This window comes from Anser cygnoides, chromosome 21 (genome assembly GCF_040182565.1).
Source record: "Anser cygnoides isolate HZ-2024a breed goose chromosome 21, Taihu_goose_T2T_genome, whole genome shotgun sequence".
Classification (NCBI taxonomy): domain Eukaryota; kingdom Metazoa; phylum Chordata; class Aves; order Anseriformes; family Anatidae; genus Anser; species Anser cygnoides.
Genome location: NC_089893.1, coordinates 5,809,554 through 5,830,426, shown reverse-complemented (window position 1 = coordinate 5,830,426; position 20,873 = coordinate 5,809,554). Strand labels below are relative to the sequence as shown.

At 40.9% G+C, this 20,873-nt stretch overlaps 1 protein-coding gene across 1 annotated transcript; it reads right to left on the bottom strand.

Annotated features, from left to right (window-relative positions):
- Positions 1-639: 639 nt before the first annotated feature.
- Positions 640-20,363, bottom strand: JHY (junctional cadherin complex regulator). The gene is made up of 9 exons (XM_013187108.3): positions 20,049-20,363; positions 19,268-19,685; positions 16,076-16,577; positions 11,224-11,334; positions 8,836-9,479; positions 7,637-7,910; positions 5,249-5,329; positions 3,882-4,007; positions 640-1,778 (listed from the first exon to the last, which is right to left on the bottom strand). Exons 2-9 carry the CDS (start codon positions 19,651-19,653, stop codon positions 1,575-1,577), a joined length of 2,328 nt encoding a protein of 775 aa, XP_013042562.3. The 5' UTR covers positions 19,654-19,685; positions 20,049-20,363; the 3' UTR covers positions 640-1,574.
- Between the last annotated feature and the right edge of the window lie 510 nt (positions 20,364-20,873).

Below are 20,873 nucleotides of genomic sequence, written 5' to 3'. Positions count from 1 at the left end.
CAGAAATGCTTCAAAGTGTTACCATTTAGTTTAAAAATAAATCCAGAAAAGCAGCAACTGGCGTGGCATGGAAACATTTACCAGTCTAGCTTGCTGGATCATACCGCAGGCACGCACATTTTACAAAGAGGGGCCAAATGCTGAAGTGTCCAGATCCCAAAGGGGAGGAGGAAGGAGGCTGAGGCAGAGGACAGTCCTATTCCAGAAGTCGCACAGCAGATGTCCACTGCTGTACTTTGAAATCCAAAATATTTTCCCTGCAACCCGACCCACATTCCCCACACTCAAGGCAATTCTTCTACCAAGTTTCCCCCAAAGATTACGTACATCACAAAGTCTAATTCAGCAAAGCACCGCAGCATGTGTGGTGGGAAGCAACCATAGCATGAAGAGCTTCCTATCTCTTAGGTGGGTCAGGAGGGTTTTAAAGAAAGGAACGTGTCTTTTTCGGTAATGGAGAGATGTAATATGGTGAAACGTTAACCCAGAAATCTGTTAAGTCTTACTCATTTCTATCTTTACCTTGAAGAGAAGATCTCAGTGCATCTAGAAAAAGACAAAGCCATGTCAGAGGTATTCTGTCTTTTATTCCCCACCTTACTTTTAGCCCACAGACTAATTCTCTCTCCTCCCATACAAAACAGGACTTAATAAATCAGATAAAGCAATTACACATATTCACAAGTTTGTTTTTTTTTTTAAGCTAGCTTATTTTCTAAGAGATCATAGTGTTTTCTTCAAAATTCCCTTGCTGTGTTTTCTAATCGCATTTCATATGTTGACTTAATTCATAATTTACTAACTTGAAGAAACAGAACCATCACAAGAAACCCATCTGTTGGTTGTTATTTTTATAGATTTAATCTGTTAAAAGCTGTTTCCTCTCAAACATGTAGCTCTCAATTATCCTTAGTTACTCAATATATTTTCCAACTGCTTCTGGCTAATAACAGATTGTCTGTATGAACAGCCAGTTCTTGCTTCACATTTTCCTGTCCCAAATGAAGCTTCAAAATTTTGGTCTTGCTGTGACAATGATTCACTAACAGATAACAGAGTAACAGCTGAATAATCAGAATTGTATCACTACCAACTGATGTGTTTGCACAGTTCTGTTCTCTTTCTTACCAGTAACGGATTTGACTTTATTTCTGGATAGTCTGCCAAAGTCTCCTCTGCACTTTAAAAAAGAGAAACATCGCTGGTATCATCAAATGAAACTGGTGATTATTTTTAATGTTTTACAGATATGCTCGTATGTTTGACAGGTCTAAAAAAAGACCCAGCTCTGACAAGCCAATAGCTGATTAGTCTCAAAGATGCAACTGCTAGATCAGCTCATTTCAAGGAAAAAAACAAAACAAACAAACAAACAAACACATTTAAAATGCTACATATGTGTTTATGTTTTTAGAAATTAGATACAGTAGAATGATTCTAAAATTTAAAATTCATTAAACTTAAGCCACTTTATGTTTGAATGGAATGGTAAATCAATATGTGGTGGTTATAGCTCATAATTAAACAGTTCAGATATTTTTGCTTTGAAGATATCTGTAATCATTTCAAAACACTTATAAGATATGAAGGGTTCTGAAAGCAGCTACAACTTGCTTCTCCTTCTCGTGTCTGCTTTGTAAAGTTTCCAAAGATGCAATTTGAGGTAAACTGTCTCCTTTCAAAGTTGGTGGCAGAACTCTTTCCTCTTTCACCTCTTCATCTGATTGTTTTGCTGTGAAAGTCTTTGGTCTCGGAATCTTCTTAGCATATTCCAGTGCCTAAAAACACGAAGATTGCAGAAATTGTGAGTAAGTGGAAACCTGTCCTTCACTTCAAGAAAATTTGGATGTTTCTATGTTGAGTCAAGTCAGTAGTTCTTCTAATTCCCGATCTTGTTTCTGGCAGTGTTCAGTATTAGATGCCTCAGTGGCAACAGCAAGAAACCTCTCCGACAGGAAAATAACCCACCTCAAGGAGATTTCCTTCCTGACACTTATCTCTGGAGGCCACCTTACATACAGAAGCATAGCATTTTTTCTTTAAAAACAAAAAAGCAACACTGTCTAGTAAGTCTCTAAACTTCATTAAAAAAATAATCTCATTAAGCTCCCGTCCCCAGTCATACCTTGCAAGGCGTTTACATGTTAATGTGACAAAGATGGAAACAGAGCGTTTTGATGACAAAATCTAAGGAACTGATGTATCGAAAGGCCTCAAATGATAACACATTTCTTTACCAGGAACACCAAGTCTGTCCAGGATCTACACATACTATACTGAGAATATGAACAGCAGTGGGAAACAAACCATTTTTCTACTGCAGACACCCTGCCTGTGTATATGCTGAACAAATACACAGCAGATGAAGCAGAGGGAAAGGAGGGCAGTAATGGAATATTGACAGGGACAGCGCATCTTGAAGAACCCCACTTGCCAGCCTGGCAGACCATTTTCTTTCATCATGTGCTTTTCCAAATATGTGTTTCCGTAACAGTATGTAGGTAAACCTTCATGTGAGCATGTGAGAAGTGGGTAAAGACTATACTGTGCGAATAAGAAGTATTTCAGCTGTGTTTAACTGACCTTAGTTTCTACTGTATGATACGCTTAACTATCAAAAGCAAAAAGACAAAACTGAATAATTCAAGTTGTTGTTCTAGATCTGGCATGCATCACTGAAGCAGATCACGGCCATGCTGAAAGAAGAACGCAAAGCAGATGCCTGTAGGATTGTCAAAGATGTACAAGACCTGTAAAGCTACCTTGCAGAGAAATTTGAAACAGTATTATGGAACTTCTGAAAGTGTGAGAGCCCTGGTTTTACCTGAGGTGTCTTTTGGTATCTGTGTTTCAGCCACGTACTTGGAGACACCTGTTAAGTCTCAAGTGGAAGTTGCATTATCTCATGGTGTTGGTGAAACAGACCAGGAAGTCTTCTGAAGGAATCCAAAGCCCTTTTGACATCTAAAGAATGCAGTTTCATCTCTGTGGTTTATGTGACATTTGAAAATGAATGCAAGTAACTGAGGATTCAGCTGATAGTAAACTCAACAACTTTTTTCTCTGAGGCATGCAGTTCTCATTCGTCACCTTGGAGAAATACCTAGTGTGCTTTCAGCACCAGGTGAGTGAGCTCCTGCAGAACAGATCTGATAGAACGTGGTATTTTCAGAGCTTTATTACTTCCTCCAAGATGTAAAAGCCACTCCCTTTGTTCGTTTATATATGCCATTGTCAAGTAGTCAGCTGTTGCTCATTTAGGTTATTTTTGAAGGCCAGTGAAGGCTAAAGTAATGTTGTATGGGCTTGAAAAATAAGGCCGATTACGGTAGCTATGCAACTGAAGTGAAAAGAGTTTGTGATTGAGACTGGCAGGCAGGTGGATAATAGACTAATAAGAGGTTATCTGTGGTCCATGGGAAGGGTGCACTCTGTAGTGGCATGGCCTCTAACACCGCTGTGAAACAGAGCGTGTGCTGCACTGGGCAGTGTTCCTGCAGGGGTCCTGCTCTCCTTTATTCTTGCCCTTTCGCCAGGAAAACATCGCTAGCTGGTTAAGCCAAGCTGAGTGCTCATAGCTTGGATGGAGCACTGCTCCACTTCCAATCGGTACATTCTCGTGGTGAGCAAGGTGGATGCATGGAGTGAAGACTGCTGCTGGCAAAGAAATCAGCAGCTCTTGGCATACACCTACAGCAACAGAACAGATGCACAGAGCACCTGCTGAGATCCCATTAGAGTAGAAGTCCTTAGAGTTAAAGGAAAATCAATGTGGATAAAGTATTTCAGCATACTATGACTTAAATTTCCTGCTTTTCTTTTTCTTTGTGCAAAGTCCAGAATCATTTCCTGCGTATATTTGACAGGAACTCTACTCTTACCTTCTGTCTTGACACTGAAGATATGACCTGGGGTTTTGTAGGTAACCTCTGAACCAAAGCAATGTTTTTCATGTTGTGTTCCTTTATTTGCTTTGCATATTCCTTTTGTTGTTTTAACTTCTCTTTCTGACAAAAAAAAAAAAAAGAGCATGGTTAACTAAACATCTCAGTGGATCCATCAATGAAACACTTTTTCCACTGGAGTCTTCCATTTACACCTCTGTTGTTGGTTAAGCTGGCTACGCTATTGGTCGTTCCTAAGCAGAACACAATGGGAAACCCTGATAAAAGGCAATTTTTTAGTCATTCTTCATTTTTAAGAGCTTTTTCTTGGACCGTATCAAGAATAGAGCTCAACAGAAATGCATCAGTTCTGTTCTAAAATGGCTGTGCTAATTTTTGTCGCCTTTTGGAGAGACTTTCAAAATCTCTGTGCTTACTTTTAGGGTCCTGAATGCCATGCTTCATTTGCTTATCTGATATCCTGCTTCTTTATGTTTCCAGCAATTCATTATGCTCAAATTCAGCAGTATGCTTTACCTTGCTCCAGTTATTAATGTCCGTGACTTCCTTTCAGTGCAGTAATACCACGTTGGCATGCCAGGCTCCACAAGTGATACGGAGCTGTTAAAGACACACAGTGTCCTTGGCTATGCACCACTGTCCATTTCAGTTTGAGCTCTCTAATCTGTCTCATTTACGGAAAGGCTGAAGAAATCACAAGAGCTTCTCAACATCATTTTTGCTTCCCGCTGTCCTACAATCTTTCTCTAAAGAATGCCATGTAAAGCAACTGTTGTCAGATTAACAAGGTCTCAAAGCATGCAGGATAGAGTCTACAGCACTTTAGATATACAGCTGCTACCAGCAGAGAACAGGTCAAATGATACCAATTGTTCAGATCCTTGTTCCAAACAACCCGTTTCCATTTCAACAAGGTAATGCCTGGCATTTACTTAACAGTCAGGAAAGTTTACCCAGCTATTTTCTTTTTGCGTTTACACTACTTACATCTTCTTTTTCTTCCACACTGAAGGGTAGGCAATATTAGCCCCTACACCGGGAATGACACTACAACTCATTCATGTAAATGTATAATTTAATGATGTGCTGCTATCCCTGTTGAACTCTTTGAACTAATGCCTATTTTTAGGAGTACAAAATCAGAGGGCTGAAACTATCCTCAATACGGTTGTCTTTCCTTTTATTTGAATCTCCCCTTAGGATCTCAAGCTAGACCTAGAGTCAAGGACACAAAGTACAGACAAACATGAGCTGCTTCTTAGCGATGATTTCTTTGCCATCCTCCCCTGCCTAAGCTCACGTTGCACAACTGAAAAGCAGACTGTATGATGGGCACCACTTACTTTTTCCTTGATGGCTTCATAGTCAGGTCCAAGGCCTCCAAGCTTCACATCCAAATTCATGTAGGCCTTTGAGCTATACGGCTGAAAAACACACCGTCGTGAGAGATTTCCCTTTATATGATTCCATGGAGAGCATAATTAAAACCAGTCTTGTAGTGGACAACAAACTTAAGAGCACAATTCACCTTACAGTCTCAGTCTTACCTCTGGCATGGCTTATTTCAAAGATTGTAAGTGACCAAAAAGATTGAGTTAATTGCAGAAATCAAACTACACTGTATTTCCTTTGAATCCAGATGGATAATTGCCAGTCATCCACATTACAAAGCAATACTTTCTCAGTCAAAAATCATCTTTTGAGAGCTTTAAACAGGTTATAGTGACCCAATTGACAGTTATCAAAATGAAATTCTAAAGAAACTATTATAAGAGAAACAGATAAAAGTAACTGATTTTGGTGTCTGCCCTGTTTTCAGCTGGGATAGAGTTAATTTTCCTCCTCATAGCTGGTACGGTGCTGTGTTTTTGGATTTAGGATGAGAATAATACTGATAACACACCGATGTTTCAGTTGTTGCAGAGCAGTGCTTACATTAAGTTGAGGATTTTTTTGACTTCTCACACCGCCCTGCCAGTGAGGAGGCTGGGGGTGCACAAGAAGCTGGGAGGGGACAGAACCGGGACAGCTGACCCCAACTGGCCAAAGGGATGTCCCATACCACGTGGTGTCATGCTGAATGATTATGTGGGGTGGCTGGCTGGGGTGGGGGAACCCTTCCTTATTATTTCCCTTCCCTTTCTGTCCTATGAAACTGTCTTTATCTCAACCCATGAACATTTATTTTTTCCCCTCCCGATTTTCTCCCCCATCCCACTGGGGTAGGAGGTGATCAAATGGCTGTGTGGTGCTTAGCTGACTGTTGGGTTAAACCACAACTGTGGCAAAAAAAAATAGGCAAATATTATTAGTAATAGTAACAATTCTGCGTTCTCAAAACTGCAATGCGAAATTGTACACAGACAGATGAAAAATGTAGGCCTTGCAGCACAGATAAAGCTTTACAAATGCATAGGGAAGACAGAAGATGAGAGATAGATGACACCATTTGAACCCTTTGTCACTTTTCTACAAAAAATGACCCCAATACTTCCAGAATTCTGAAATTCTGTTAAGAAGACTAGGATAATTTAAAAAAAATGGACAAAGTTTTAAAAACTTGGCAGTGGGAACTAATTACAATCAGCTCTATAGTAATTTTAATCACAAAGCAATGCAGAATCACCAACAAATTTCTATATGCAAATAAAATGTGCATATATTCAAGTTAAACTCAACTGCAAAGAAACTAAATCTATGCACTGAAATTTCTGTTTGATGTCTGTGTCAGTTATCCCTACTCTTTTCTGATATATTTATATCTAACTTATATCCTCTGTGGGATATAAACAGCCCTGTTCTCTGGGCATTCCTCACATGTGAAGTGTAAGAAAGCTACTGAAAATACAGGACAGAAACAATGGTTTGAACTCAGGGAAACAGAAAGGGAAGGAAATCTGCCCTTCAGTTATTATCATAATCCAGCTAATTCTTCTTAGGGGCATTCAGGCAGCAATACACAAACGCCCTCCTAGATGAAGCACATGAGTAATTACTCCAGATTAGCTTGTCTGTCCTGAGACATGGAGCTAACTTTGTAAACATTTAATTTGTCATGGACACACAGGGATATCTCTATTCTCTTCCACTGCATCTGTGTTAACTGGTTACAGCATGAAATCTGGATACACATCAGAAACAAAAAGAGCCAAGTTTTAACAAGGACCACAATGGGATTGTCAGCAGACCTGTAATAATGTTTATGCTGTTAGCTTTACAAATCCTCTAAGTTTGGTCTTGTTCAGTTTGATTCCCTTGGAAACCAAGAGATTTGAGTTGGATAGCAAATGAGCATGACCCACGATAATGGTTTGCTCAGATCTGAAGCCTGGCTACCTGCTGTTTTATACAAACAGCTTTATTCCAAATCTTTTTATCACTGGATACCTTAAAGGACAAAAACTGCTCTGTGTGTTCTTAAAGCTAATCAAGAATGGAAGTGACGTAGAGGTGGCAGTGAACTGCCTCGCTCTCTAGATTAAAATAAGTTGGTCAAACAAAACTACCAGTAAATGTCTTCATCTTCAGTGTCTGTTTCCACATTTGTGATATTTAATGCTCTGGGCAAGTCGTTGTGCATCAGTGTGTGCTCTCTGTAATAACAAAATAGTTCTCAGTCCCTGTTCCTTCCTTTTTTTTTTTTTTTGAGTGAAGATCTTTGGTTATCAAGAAAAAAAATCAGAGGAGGAAGTAAAAAGGTAAAATCGCCCGATCTATGTCTACTTGATTACCTTCTTGTAGACTTTAGGCTGTTTTTGCTTTTCCATTTGCATGAGATAACCTTCAGAGTTGCTTCGGTTTATTTTTGCTTGATTTCCTTCACCTCTCTTTGGATCCACCTCTGAATCACTTTCGGCCTGTAGAATTATAGGCGGAAGCGGGCTGAACAAGTGCCTGTCATCAGCTAAGCGAGCTTCTTTCAGATGAGACATTTCTTGGTGATGTTGCTCCATGGTTTGCGTAAGCTGGGAGGCTGTACAAGGGGCTGCTGGTGACCGGGAAGGCCTCAGAAAAGAAAGAGAGGAAGAAGATATATATTTATTTGCATACAGCAAATAGCTCTACTAGTAGTCTGTACAAAGAATCACTGCTCACGGAATATAATGGGAGCACAAAGGTGGACACATGGGCATTTCACAGGGACTGACTTTGCTTGCACCCAAGTGAACAGAAACTGTTTAATATGAATGGAAAAAATATAGGTGGGGATATTTTCGGCCTGATGCAAAGCTAGCTTACATCAATGAAAACTGCCTTTAAAGGGCTTTGGATCAGGCCTGTTAAGTATTGAAATAATTGATTCTTTGTCTATTTGAAATAAAACCTTCATTTTTATCAAGGCAGGTGAAATTCTACAGAGCTGATACTAGATTTTCATGCTCAACATGCCAACAGTGTTCAGCCTTTATTCCCAGCACATGCGCACAAAGACTTTTAGCTCCTACACTAACATGGGACACCTAGAATAACGACTGGATCTTACTGATTGTGCATGCAGCTGTCCATGATGGTAAATGTGGACAACTTTTAAAACCCTTGTGGTAAGCCAGAATTGGCACTAGAATAACTCTGGATATTCACCCTGTAAGGCAAATTTTGATATAACTCTATACAGTATAGTTTAGGCACAGTGCTCTTTGCTATCTGTTTTTTTTTTGTTTAACTTCACCTTCTAGTCTTTAAGGGAAACGTTCAGTCATAGAAAAATCTTTGTGCAAGAGAGAACAGAGTATAGAATGGTCCTTTTCCAATGATATATAAAAAAAATCAATAGTTGGAATGAATCTTAAGTTAGTAGTAATCTATAGTGGTAGGCTTGTAGCAGAAGAATTTTATCGTTTGGACTAAAAAAAAATCATTTTCTTGTTCATTTCTAATTTATCAGGGTATCATAGTATTACCATAATATTGTTTCAACACATATCCTTACCTTAAACTACTGACAGCATAGTTGTGACAGCTTTTTTGTACATAATCATGCCTCTTGCAATCCTGAAGTGATACACGATCCTTTACCAGTTCTTGAAAATTAGCATTAAAAGTAGATGAAATATTCCTCCGATCTGGACATACTTGACCACCGGTACTGCCATCTCTTGGAAAAAACCGCGTAGTATCATGCTTGTATAAATGTTGCTGGTCATGTGGAAGTCCATTTGGAAGTTGATGCTGGTGTTTCTTGGTCTCTTTGCTGGTATATGCTGGTGACATAACCTCTGCTGGGTTAAATTTACGTAGTGTTGGGTGAATAGGATAGGCAGATGTGGTAAAATCCCGATTAACAGAATGTCTAGGATTTGGGAAATTTATTAAGCAATTTTTGGAATTTGCTGCTGTGTTAGTGTCAGGTCCAACAGAAAGACTTGGGTACAGCCATTTCTGCGGTGCGCTGCTCTTGTCTTGCTCCGCTGCCTGCGTGGGAGCTGTCCGAAATTCTGACGTTTGGTGATGCCGAGGCTTTGGTTCTGCGAGTCTTCCTGGTGGCTGTTGGTTATCACTCCGTGAGAAAGCTCCCCCTTTGAGACTCTGGTTGGATTTTATTTTATTTCTCTGGGACCACTTGTTTTGGTGATCCTAAAACAGGTTATCAAAAGGGGGGTGAATTTCAGTTGTTGCTATTTTGTATGTTCATTAAGATCAACAATATGCGAGCATATTGGTAAGTTTGCATACGCCCACAATCCCAACCTGAAAGGGGTTACAGCAATGTTTTATGTGTCTGAATGAGTACTGGGATGGAAATTAATTTTAAAAGTGAGCTCTTCACAGAATGACATATTAAAGGAAAAGCATCTGTTTCCTGAAGTCTAGTATGGTACGGACAACAGTCTTATTTTGTGGCATTTATTTCTGGATTTGGGACGTGGGGTTTTTGAATTAACAAAACATGTTCTGATGGAAGGGCCCTTAAAGAGACCTAGGTATAGTAAATTGTACTAAATTTCATGAAGCTATGTACACTTTATTAGACTGGTCCACAGCAGAAAAAAATGTATGTCAATGATTTAAATGATTTCACTTCTAAACCAAGTACTCCTCCCTGTCCTGTGTCCTGAAAAAACATTATCCAAATGGTAAAGAAACAATTTAAAAATTTAAGCACACCAGGACTACTGTGTTCAGCTAAACAGACATACTCCAAATCTGGAGTTTATTCACTGCTTTCCCATTACAGCATCAGGCATTGCCCGTTTTGAGGAAAGGCACGGCTTTCCTTCTAGGTAATATACAAATCCATTCTCAGTCCATTTAATCTTTGTCAGCGCTAAAATCCTCCATTTCATCTTCCTGTCTCTCTAGGGTTCTTTTGTTAGCAACACTTGCAACCACTACATAGCATATGCACTCAGAATAACTACTTAATGGTAGGTATTAAATCCACATATAGAGCAGCATGTTTTGGCGAAAGCTTTAGCACTGGGGAATCCTGACTCCTGGTGCCAAGATGATGATTTGTTAGCTCGACCTCTGCTGTAGCGATTAGTGTTCTGGCATACCGTGCCAGCGGTGGAAAGCATCAACTGCGGCCAAACTGACTCTAGGCCAATGTTTTCCCATTTAAATGGAACGAGCAGCTCAGTGAAATACCTCTCTCGCTCTGAAATTCCATATTTCGAGCACATCTCTTAAAAGGAACAGCAGCATAACATCTTGTTTGTAAAAGTGCAGCTTCCACTCTTAAATGAATTTAAACCATCTGCTTGAATTACTTCAAATACATTCAATACAAAGTCAGTGACTAGGTTTGCTAGTAATAATTCCAGTTAGCTCGAAGTTCTCATTCTGATCTTGTTTTTTTTTTCACCAGTGATGACAAACAGGTCTCTTTTATTGTTCCAAAGAGTACCCCATTATATTGGTTTGAAAGGCCAGCATAAAACAAATCTTTTGTGCAAGAGGAGGTCACTGCTACTTTTTCTACTTGTAACATTTTCTGTTTTATGGCAGCCCCTTGATGTTCACTGGGATTTTTGGGGACAAGTAATGCAACGGCTGTTAAATTCTATCTCAGAATCCTCATGAATGAGGAAACATGACAATGTACTAATTTGCTCTTTTATGTTATCAAACAAATAATGTCCTAAACAGATGTGACTCTTTAAGCCCATAATTTCTTGGGATTTGGAGATCTATTTTGATTTAAAATCATTCAGTATATAAACCAGCATAGGCCTTAAATTTGTTGTGGTTCTCTGCAGTTTTATACCTAAGGATTTATTGACAGTAATTGGCACTCTAGAAATAATCAGCTTGAAATATTCAAACTTGCACGCTTTTACTTATATAATTCAATTATTGTGTTCTATTGAAAAGGAACCTTGAGCTGCTGTGACTTCAGGTACCACTTGTCTTCAGGGTCCATTTTCACATTCTGGAATGCTAGGACACTCTGATGTGGCTCTTCATCAACAGTTTTAGCATCTGCAGCCTAAAAAACCAGAATGTTTATGGCCACACATAAAGATAGCCCAGCCATATAAAAGGATTTAAAAGTCCTGGGAAAGGATGAGAAATAATTTGACTCCCAGTAAAGCTAAAATGGTCAACTTAGGCATTATATAATAGATGGCAAGAAAATGAATGGCTAAAAGAACAAATGAAAAGGAAGGAAAAAAAACCCACAACAATAGCAGTGTGGTAGCACGGAGTATTCCTTCCACTTTTAAGGAGAAGAGAGGAAAAGAAAATTGCAGGAAGTATGCGGCACAGAAATCTACTTGTAACTTTCAAATGCCTGGGCTCCTCAATTTATATGAAAGTCAGTGAATGTACCTAGTAAAAGATCAGCTAGACAGTCGTCATTGTCCAGGCCATCAGCCAGTGCACCAAGATACTGATGGATAAACACACCACAGCAAGGTCTCGAACAACACGGTCACGTGGAAGAAGATGGCAAAACATAGCAATGTTGGTAGGAAAGTACAAGGAGTAGCTACAGAAACAAAAAACAGCCAAAAGGGCAACACTATCAAACTGCTTTTGCAAAACAGCAAGCCCACAAACAAGAACAACATCTTCGTGTGGTCACAGCCACAGTAGTGCGATGTCTGGAAATTAGATTTGAGCAATTACTCAAGGGTGGCTGCCGGCTCTGCAGATTTCAAAGCCAAGAGATACCTGTGTAGATATGGTAATAATGAAAAATTTTATTGAAGGCATCAAACTTTTTTTTCAATCTGAAAAGTTTCACAAAACAGAATGCTTTCTTACTTTTTATTTGTACTTGTGCTGTCTGAAATTATCCTGCGGTGTTCTCTAGGAGGTGTGATCTCAGTGAAGTGTGCAGTCCCACAATAAAGAGACAACTTTTGTAGTTGTAGGGGCTCACCTGTAGTAGGAGTGGCTGCAGAGTGATGCTGGCTAAAGCAGAAGTTGCAGTGATGAGGTATTTGTGACTAAGGTCAGTAGTACTAATGGAAAATCATCATGGTGAAATCAGCGTGGAGGAAGTATTAAATCCTTTTGGGGAGCCGAGACCCACATTTTGGGGTGTAGGAGATTGGGAGAACTAGAAAAAGGTAGCTAGGGTCCCTTGCTGAGTTTTCAGGTGACCTCACTGCCCCAAACGACCATGCAGATTCTATAGCTGTCGCTAGAAAAGGTAACAGACCGAAAGTTACCTCGTAGGCTTCCTGGTGTGGATAGATGTAGCTCTGCAGTCAGGAAGATGTTTTTGGTGGAACCAACTGACTCACTGCACTGATAGTTTACTGGGCAGGTAAAGCATACTTCTACATTATCTCTTTGAAAGAGGAACAGGACACAACCTCTGCCAGCATTTTTTGTGAACTATTCTATTAATACCAATCAAATTGAGAAAATGATCAAATGAAATTGCATTTTGAGCATCATAAGCTGTGTAATGCCTATTCTGTTAAATTGAGGCCCATAATTGCTTCTCTACTGAAAAGATACAACAAAGACAGCAATCATGGCATGTCATTATCCCAGACTAGAAAACCGGCCTTTGCAGTGAGGACTTCAAAGGCTTGTGGTTCTCGAATTGCATTTGGCTGCTATTGTTGAAGCGCAGGCAATCTTGATTAGGTGTTTACACTGAGGTAAGGCGCAGTGCACAGAGAGTCTGAGTGCCTTGGTCTAGAGCCATTAAAAAATTGTACATTATGTTCCTTGCTTTGAAGTAAGGGGCTTGTAGGTAGGAAAGCAACTCATATTGAGTACAGCTGAGCTAGATTTGGCTGCTACTTCTCTCTCTTTCTCTCTCTCTCTCTCTCAAAGAAACTCATCATCGGGTTCTTAAAGAATCAGGCAACACTGCCAAGAAGTTGATGCTTTATAAAATGCTATATAAATTAGTAAATATACAGATCGACACGCATTTATGGTATGTTTTGGTACATGCAGGCTGCTGTCTGTATGCCCAGAGGTAACATCTGTAAATCTTTCAAGGACGAGGCTGCAAATATTTTACCTAATATTGTGTCAGTTGAATAAACTTGTGTGCAATGCACTTATTTCAGTGTCCACAACCACTTCATTACGACAGTACCTGACACCTAACAGTGACTGTATTGATAAAAACAGCTTTAACATCCTGCAAAGCTCCTAATAATCCAGTTTAGGAAAAAAACAGTATTCAGAATGTGTTTCACTGCTGCAGAAGAATACGTGTGGCTTGTTTGCATCCCTGCATACTTGCTGTTTTTGCACTTTCGATAGTTTTTCACACGAGGTGACTGGCCTAAGTGAGAAGACTCGACTGTTGAATTGAGCATCTTGAGTCTCAAGATGTTTGGATTTCGTTCTCTGAAGACTTTTTTTTGGATTTTTTTAATGGGCTTCCTGCCCTGAAGCCCTGATGGACCCCTGTGTTTCACTGGAGCACTGTGAGACCCTCAGCAGTTTGTCTTCTAGCCTGTGAAACCACCTGTCAGATCCTAAGGCTTTGGACCTCACTTCTCCACTCCAAGTGAAATGGAGAATAACCTAGCGGTGTTGCTGCTGTAAAGTAGGTCTGAGTGATGTTACCCTTTATAAAACTCCCTCTTAATTCACACCTGCAGCATAGGTTGTATTTTTCCTCATCTCTCTCCAGGTTTCCCTTCTCAGCCCTCATACTGTCAGACATTCACCCTGGCACTGACTCCACGTGCACCAGTTTTGGGGCAGTGCCAGCCTTAACCACCCCTCTTCCTCTGCGTTTTAACCCCCCAGCTCCTTTGCACCAGCACCAGCAAACTATGGGGTTTGCTGGATGGCCACGAGAAGGGTGGGGGTTATGGGAGCTGCTGAAGCCAATACTTCTGTCAAGTCACATCAGCCAAGGTATTCACAGCAGAAGACAGAGAAGTCCTGATGCTGTTCAAGGTGCTTCGCAGGCAGTGCTGGGTTTCTTTTATCACCCGTACTCAACAAAAAATGGAAGTTCCCTAAAACAGGCAGGTGGATAGAAAGTGCAGCTAAAGCCTAATGGCTGCAGGAGTGGGGCTTGTTAAGCCTAGCAAGATACAGGCTGGAAATACCTTGCAAAGTAGGAAAAAACTTCCAGAGGGGAAAAAACATTTTAAGCCATGAGACAATGTCGATAGAAGAGCAAACCAGAAGTGAATGAATCTAGACTGGGAGCTGGGTTTCTAATCATTAGAGGAATGACATTCTGAAAGAGCTTTTCAACAGGGGACAACATAGTAATGAATTTTAGGAAGACTTGGGTATAGCCATGGGAAGAATTCTTTGATGTGCCTGGGGGTAACAGCAGCAGACAGTTTTAGGGATGCAGGAAGTTTGTTTAACTCTCAGTCCTAGAGCCAAGTTCAAACGCTTGGTTTCTGTGAAGCTGACGGTGGGTTCTCTTACACGTTGTTGGAAGATTGCGCCTCACGGGTCAGCTTTGGTCAACAAGATGGAGGAACGGATGTCTTCATTAAGACCAAGAGAGGTAAGGAATTCTTCCGACGTCTATTCCTGGCAAGTCCAGAGCTAGCTGACTGAAAATGGTGCTGCTGCTGCTTCATCAACTTGTTGAGGAAAGAACCACACCTTTCTGCACATGTGCTGCCTGGCTCCTGCTATGGTACAGCTCTGCTATCCCCCAGGCTGCCTCAGCAAGGTAATCTTGGAACATAGTCCTGATTTTAACAGTGTTTTTTTTATTGTTGTTGTTTGTTTTTCTTTTACATATCTTTCAATAATCTTTCAAATATCTTTCAGTCTACACAATGAATTCCCGATCCCTGGCTCCGATACTTAAATATGAAACACTTTGAGAATTCTCAAAGAGTGAACATAATCATATCCACACAGCTTTAATTAGTAGCCATCTACACTAATTATTTTTACCATCAACTAAATTATAACCGAAAAAAACAAGTGCTTTTAATAGCTCTGATAGAAAAGAGCTTGCCCACCACTGCACTCATTGTAATGTAGGCAGCAGATGCCCTCTAGTGTTGTGTCAACTGTTCATTAGCCTTGGAAAATGTGGCACTCGAAACAGAAAGTCTCTGTAGTTTTGCAAGGTAAGAATTATCTGTGTTATAACTCGTGGAGCGGTTCTGTGACATCCACCTCGCCGCTATGCATAATGTGCAGCAAGGAAAAGCAACAAACTCTTGTACAGTGGTTCATTAGGAACTGTCATTACATTTCCACTTAGTCCTTCATACAGGTTGTCTGACATTTCACAGCCAGTCATTAGGCCAGACACTTCAAATCCCCGTACTGCACATTCCCAGCATTTGCTGATGGCGTTCAAATACAAGGTTTGGTCTGGCTGCGAAAGCAAGCAGGGGGAAAGGGCTGGCTGACCACCCAAACTTAACACATCTTTCCTGGGTACTCCCAGATGTGTGACCCTAAAGGTCAGTGTTGAGCTTGGCCCTTGAAAGCAGTGTGACCACAGGACGTTTTCTCAAACTCAAATGTAACTTTGCATACACCATTTTGTTAGGATCAGCGTGGGTGGAAAAACGCTGATGTAACTTTTTAAGCCAAACATCAAGGTTTCCTACTGCAGTTACATATATAATTGTGATTATAATACGGAGCACAAACAGGTGAACCAGATTCCCATCAGAAATCTTACGTTATCAGTTGCATGATGGTCCCACACAAACCTGTAATATCATGCAGCTGTTCTATTTTAACATTAGGCCCCAGTTTATTCAGTCCTCAGTCTATACCAACTAGAAAACTTGTCGGTCACCTACCTGCTCTTGAACAACTTCTCCTTGCTTTTTGCTGTGCAACTGAAGATATGAATTTTTCTTGTCTGTACGTAATCCCAAAGTCCGTTTATTTTTCTCCACGAAGTCTTTTTTTGCTCTTTGGGGTTGATTTTCTTGAATCTGAAGAGAAAAAGCACTGCTGTGTGCACTGGGACTATGCTTGAAGTAACAGCCATCTGCAGATTCCTTCCCTCTGGTATGTAACCTAAAAGGCTCACTGCTGATGAAGGCATCTGGTTCATGAAAGCTCAGTAATTCTGTACCAAACTCAGAGAACGAATCCTGCAACTTTGCCTCCAGTTGATTCTTTTCTTCTGGGGAGCCACTGGAATGGAGGTAAAATGAATCCTGTGAGAAGTCCACACTGCCTCCTCCAGCAACGTGATGTGGCTTTTCTGTCTCAGGAAATTCTGCTACCTGTTTGGTGTTCTTCCAGTTAGGATTGTACCTGAGGCTGAAATATTTGTCTACAGACTGCTGCTCCCTATTTAAAAAAAGAAACATAGAATTATTTATGTATAAACTGTGTATCTCCTACATTTTTCAGTGTGCAATTTGAGCCTATAAAAGTTCTGCAAACGTGGTCAATTGAAATAGTTCAGTGCATACAGTATGACCATTTGTTGGATCCGGAGCAGAACACTTTTATCAAACATGTTTTGAGTAGAAAATTTAGGCAGGACCTCCTTTCCATTTTTAATTTTCATCACCAGTGAATGATAAATTGGCCTAATGTTCAGATCACAGAGGAATACTGTGGAATACTTATAAGTACACGTAGCACCAATTGAAAGATGAAATCTTTTATCTGTATGTTACTGCTTCTATTGTTTCCATTATAATGATGTAACCTACAAAACCCAGTAAAAATGTTGTGTAAAATAAGAGTGATATACCTGTAAGATGCTGCTCTCAAATCTCAATTGAACTATCTGACTGTCTAAGCAAGAACAGCCTACAGCTCTGTCTTTTTATTCTCTCTCATTCCATCATGATACTTGATGTTTCAATAAAAACTATATATGAAAGATTTAAAGTCACTTCTCATTAAAAAAACAGGACGTAACTGAGTTGACTGGTACAAAAACATAATTCAGAAAGGTTTGTGGGCTTGGCATTCTTCTTCTTCTTCTTCTTTTTTTTTTTTTTTTAACCAGTGTCCAAACAGTTGCTCTGAACTGTATTTGTCACAATGCAAACAACGATGGTCTGCCTTAAAAATGACACAATTGATTCTGTTTACAATTTATGTTCTGATCCAACAGGAAGAAAACCAACTGCCTGAGCCAAATACACACAAATTGGCTCCCAGGAGATGGGTGGGCAGTGGCAGGAATAAGGAGTGTGGAAGAAAGCTTTTAACACTGTTTTTTCTTAACTGGACCTGCAGTATAGCCCCGGTTTCTTGGACACTGGTAAAGAACGAGCCTTTCAAAGGGACGTTTACAGGTACCGAAAACAGCTGACCCCTCAGCCCCAATCAAAAGAAATGTACTGATCTTGCTGTATTTCTCTAAACTGTGGCATAGTTAATTATATTAACGTTGCCATAAATCATTTATTCATCCTTTCTAAACTGGTTAAGTATATGCCTGTATTTCAAGCGGCTCCTAAGTCATAAAATAGTCTGTTTCTCTCGCAATGCTTTTCATTTCAGTTCAGCATCGGTGCCATGGTACCCTGTATACTAGAGATTAGATGATTTACACCCGTGAAAACATTATTATTCGTAGTCGTCATACACTGCAGGTAAACAGAAATAGGTGACCATATTTTGAAATGAGTACAGAAATATGTGATATAATTGTAATGATTCAAATAACAGAGTATAATGCTAGAGAGTTCTATTGTGCCGAAATAAGTGCACAGCAGCTCAATTGTATTATGCAGGCCAGGTCACCGCGAGGGAACAAAATGAGTGTGAAGAGCTCCTTCATCTCTAATCATCTGCAGACAAAAAGTGCACCTTTTATTCCTCCCCCCAACTTGATATAAAGGTTAGATGGACTCTGTACTCATCAACAAAAGTGTTGTGCGCAGACAACAGATGCAGCGTTTCCTCTTCAAATTCCGAGGTTAGTAATGGATGTAGAGAGGGGGTTTCATATGCATATGCTGTGATATTTGCTCCGGTTAATGGACTGTGTTTGAGTACTTACTAGGCTAAGTTCAAACAAAATAAAATCAAATTTCCATTTAATGAAGAGCCTCGCATTCAGCATAGTATTCAGTCAAAAAAATTACTAAAAATTAGAGCATGTTTCTAGCACAATTAACATCATTTGCACTCACAATAAAATGTTCAATAACTGGCCATTTTGCCTGTTGAGGAGGTGAATAAAAGCATGCTATTAATCATTTAGCCTTCATTTGTTTGCCATTTTATTTTAAGTAGACAATTAAATTGAAACTGCACATTATTATTACTTCAGGTTTAATTTAATCCCTTTAAATTTGAGAATTATTCCCAATTTATACAGTGTTAAACCTTTTATGCGTATGACAGCAAATTAAATTTTATTTATGTGCCAAGTTAATGCCTTCTAAAGAATGTTTAAAGATGATGGTAACCTCTGCTTATTTTTTATTTTAGATTTATGCAGTTTTAAGGACAAAACTGTGTTTTTTCAACCCATCAGTTTTTGCCTGTATGTTTCCTTACAGGCAGTGGCCTAGTTTGCTCAGCACAGGTCTTTTTGCAAGGAATGAAAAGGGTCAGTGCTTGTCCTCGGTGTCTCCCTGATCCCAGCTACAAAAATCCTCTTGTCCACGATCTCAGAGCTGCTGCACAAATCAGTTTACCACATCCTGCCTTCTTTCCTGTCTGTTATAGAGGCAAATAAATAGGCATGTAGCATTTGCAACTCTATGTAGCGTCCAGAGCCAGTACATGGGGGGGGTCCGTGAGTGATCTTTCTGTCCCATCTTAACCTCCTGCACTGGTGTTTTAGCCAACATGATAAACAGGTGAGGCTACGCTGGAAAAATGGGTATAATAATTATGAATGTGAGCAAGATGAAACAGTAGTTTCGCATGTAACTCAGTCCTTAGGTGTTCATAAAAGCATTCTGGCAATCTAAGTTGGTCTTGAAGATGTAATGTATATTCTGAGGGATGTAAGGCTGTAGAGTGTTAGAACTATTATACTCTTCAATGAAAAGATCATGCCTTACCTTCCATTACTCTCTTTCTCTTGTGTTCCATTTGTATATTGATTTGTGTCATACTTAACTCCTTGTTCTCTTAAACTCATCTCCTCCAAGCTATCTTCTTCTTCTAAGCTGTCACTCTCCAACTCATCAGCATACAGTCCTACCAGCTCTTCATTTTCACGAATTCGCTGCTGGAGTTCTAGCTGATACTGTCTCTCTTGAACAAGGCTTTCGGAATCGGACCCTTGGGAGTCGGAGGCAAAGCCCCCTTCACTCACGGAGGTCTTTTTCCAATGTGCAGGATGAAAATGTGGTTGCGTGAGTACTCTTTGAGGAAAAGGTTTTTTACTCATGTCGTAAGTGCTTGGAGAACAAACTGAAATATACTTCGTACCTGAAGAATTCATTCTGTGCTTTCCACTGACGGTATGCACCGACCCTGTATTTGGAAAACATGACAATAAGCTCAGAGATTGTTTCTCTGTGATAAGCGTTATATTTGTTAAAAGGTGGTGTCATGGGTAGTATCACTGGCTGAAGCTCAGAATTTCTTTTTCTATGGTTAAATTAATTTGTTACTCTCATCTGTGACACAGATTTGCCTTCAAGCAATATCAAGGTCCCTATACTGCAAATGAATGTTTTAGTAAACGAATTTGCCTTCAACTGGCGTATTACTGGTAACAGAGCTAACCATGTAGAAAACAGCTGACGAAAAAGAAGACAAAGCTAAGACAAAGCAATGAAACTTTGTCACCTTCACAGAGGTAAAAGCGATTTGATTTATCCCCTTTCTCCTCACCTCACCGGGCAGGCTGCCAGAGGGAGCGCTTGCCTGACAAGGAACGCGGTGAAAAGCCAGCAAGACGTCCGGAATTAGATGATTTCACCTGGCTGCGTTTACATTTTCACAAGTCCCTTGCACCCCTGGATTCGTACAGGACACCGTGACGGCGAAAGCCACCGTTTAGCCAAGAAAAGCACGGAGGTGAGTGAGAACTTTGCCTACAACAGGCCGCGGCCCCGCCACCGGCTGAGGCGAGGCCTTGCGGACTGCCCCCTCGGTGCACCGGCCCCGCGCCCGACAACAGGCACCCCCGCCGGCTCCCCCCGCCGTAGTGGGTTGGGCCGCGCCGTCGCCATGGTTACACAGGTGGACGCGGCGCCGCACATACCAAGTGTCAGGCCGGAGAGGGGGGGACGCGCTGTACCGGTAACGTGAGGGGAGAGGCCCTCACGGCCGGGGCTCCGGTCCCGGCAGCGGGACGAAGCCCAGTGCTGCCGCCGCTCCCCCAGCCCGGCCCTGGCGGCCTTGGCGGCCCTGCAGGCTGAAGGCCGGGTGGTTTTCAGAGGGTTTGAGCTCTCCCGGTGCTTCACGACCCGGTCTTGGAGGCGGGAGCGTTCAAAATGCCGTCCTGGGCGGCGGGCGGTGCTGCTCGGCCCTCCTCCCTGACACCAGCACAGCACCGAAGTGGCAGGATTTGATCCCAAATTCAGGGCACATGACAGCCATGAAAATCTTGGGGGACTGGTACAGTGCCCAGCGAGGGCAGGTAGAAGCAAACACTCAGCCGAAGGTGCGCTTAGGCTTCCACAATTGACGCAGAGGTTACGCGTGTTTTTAGGG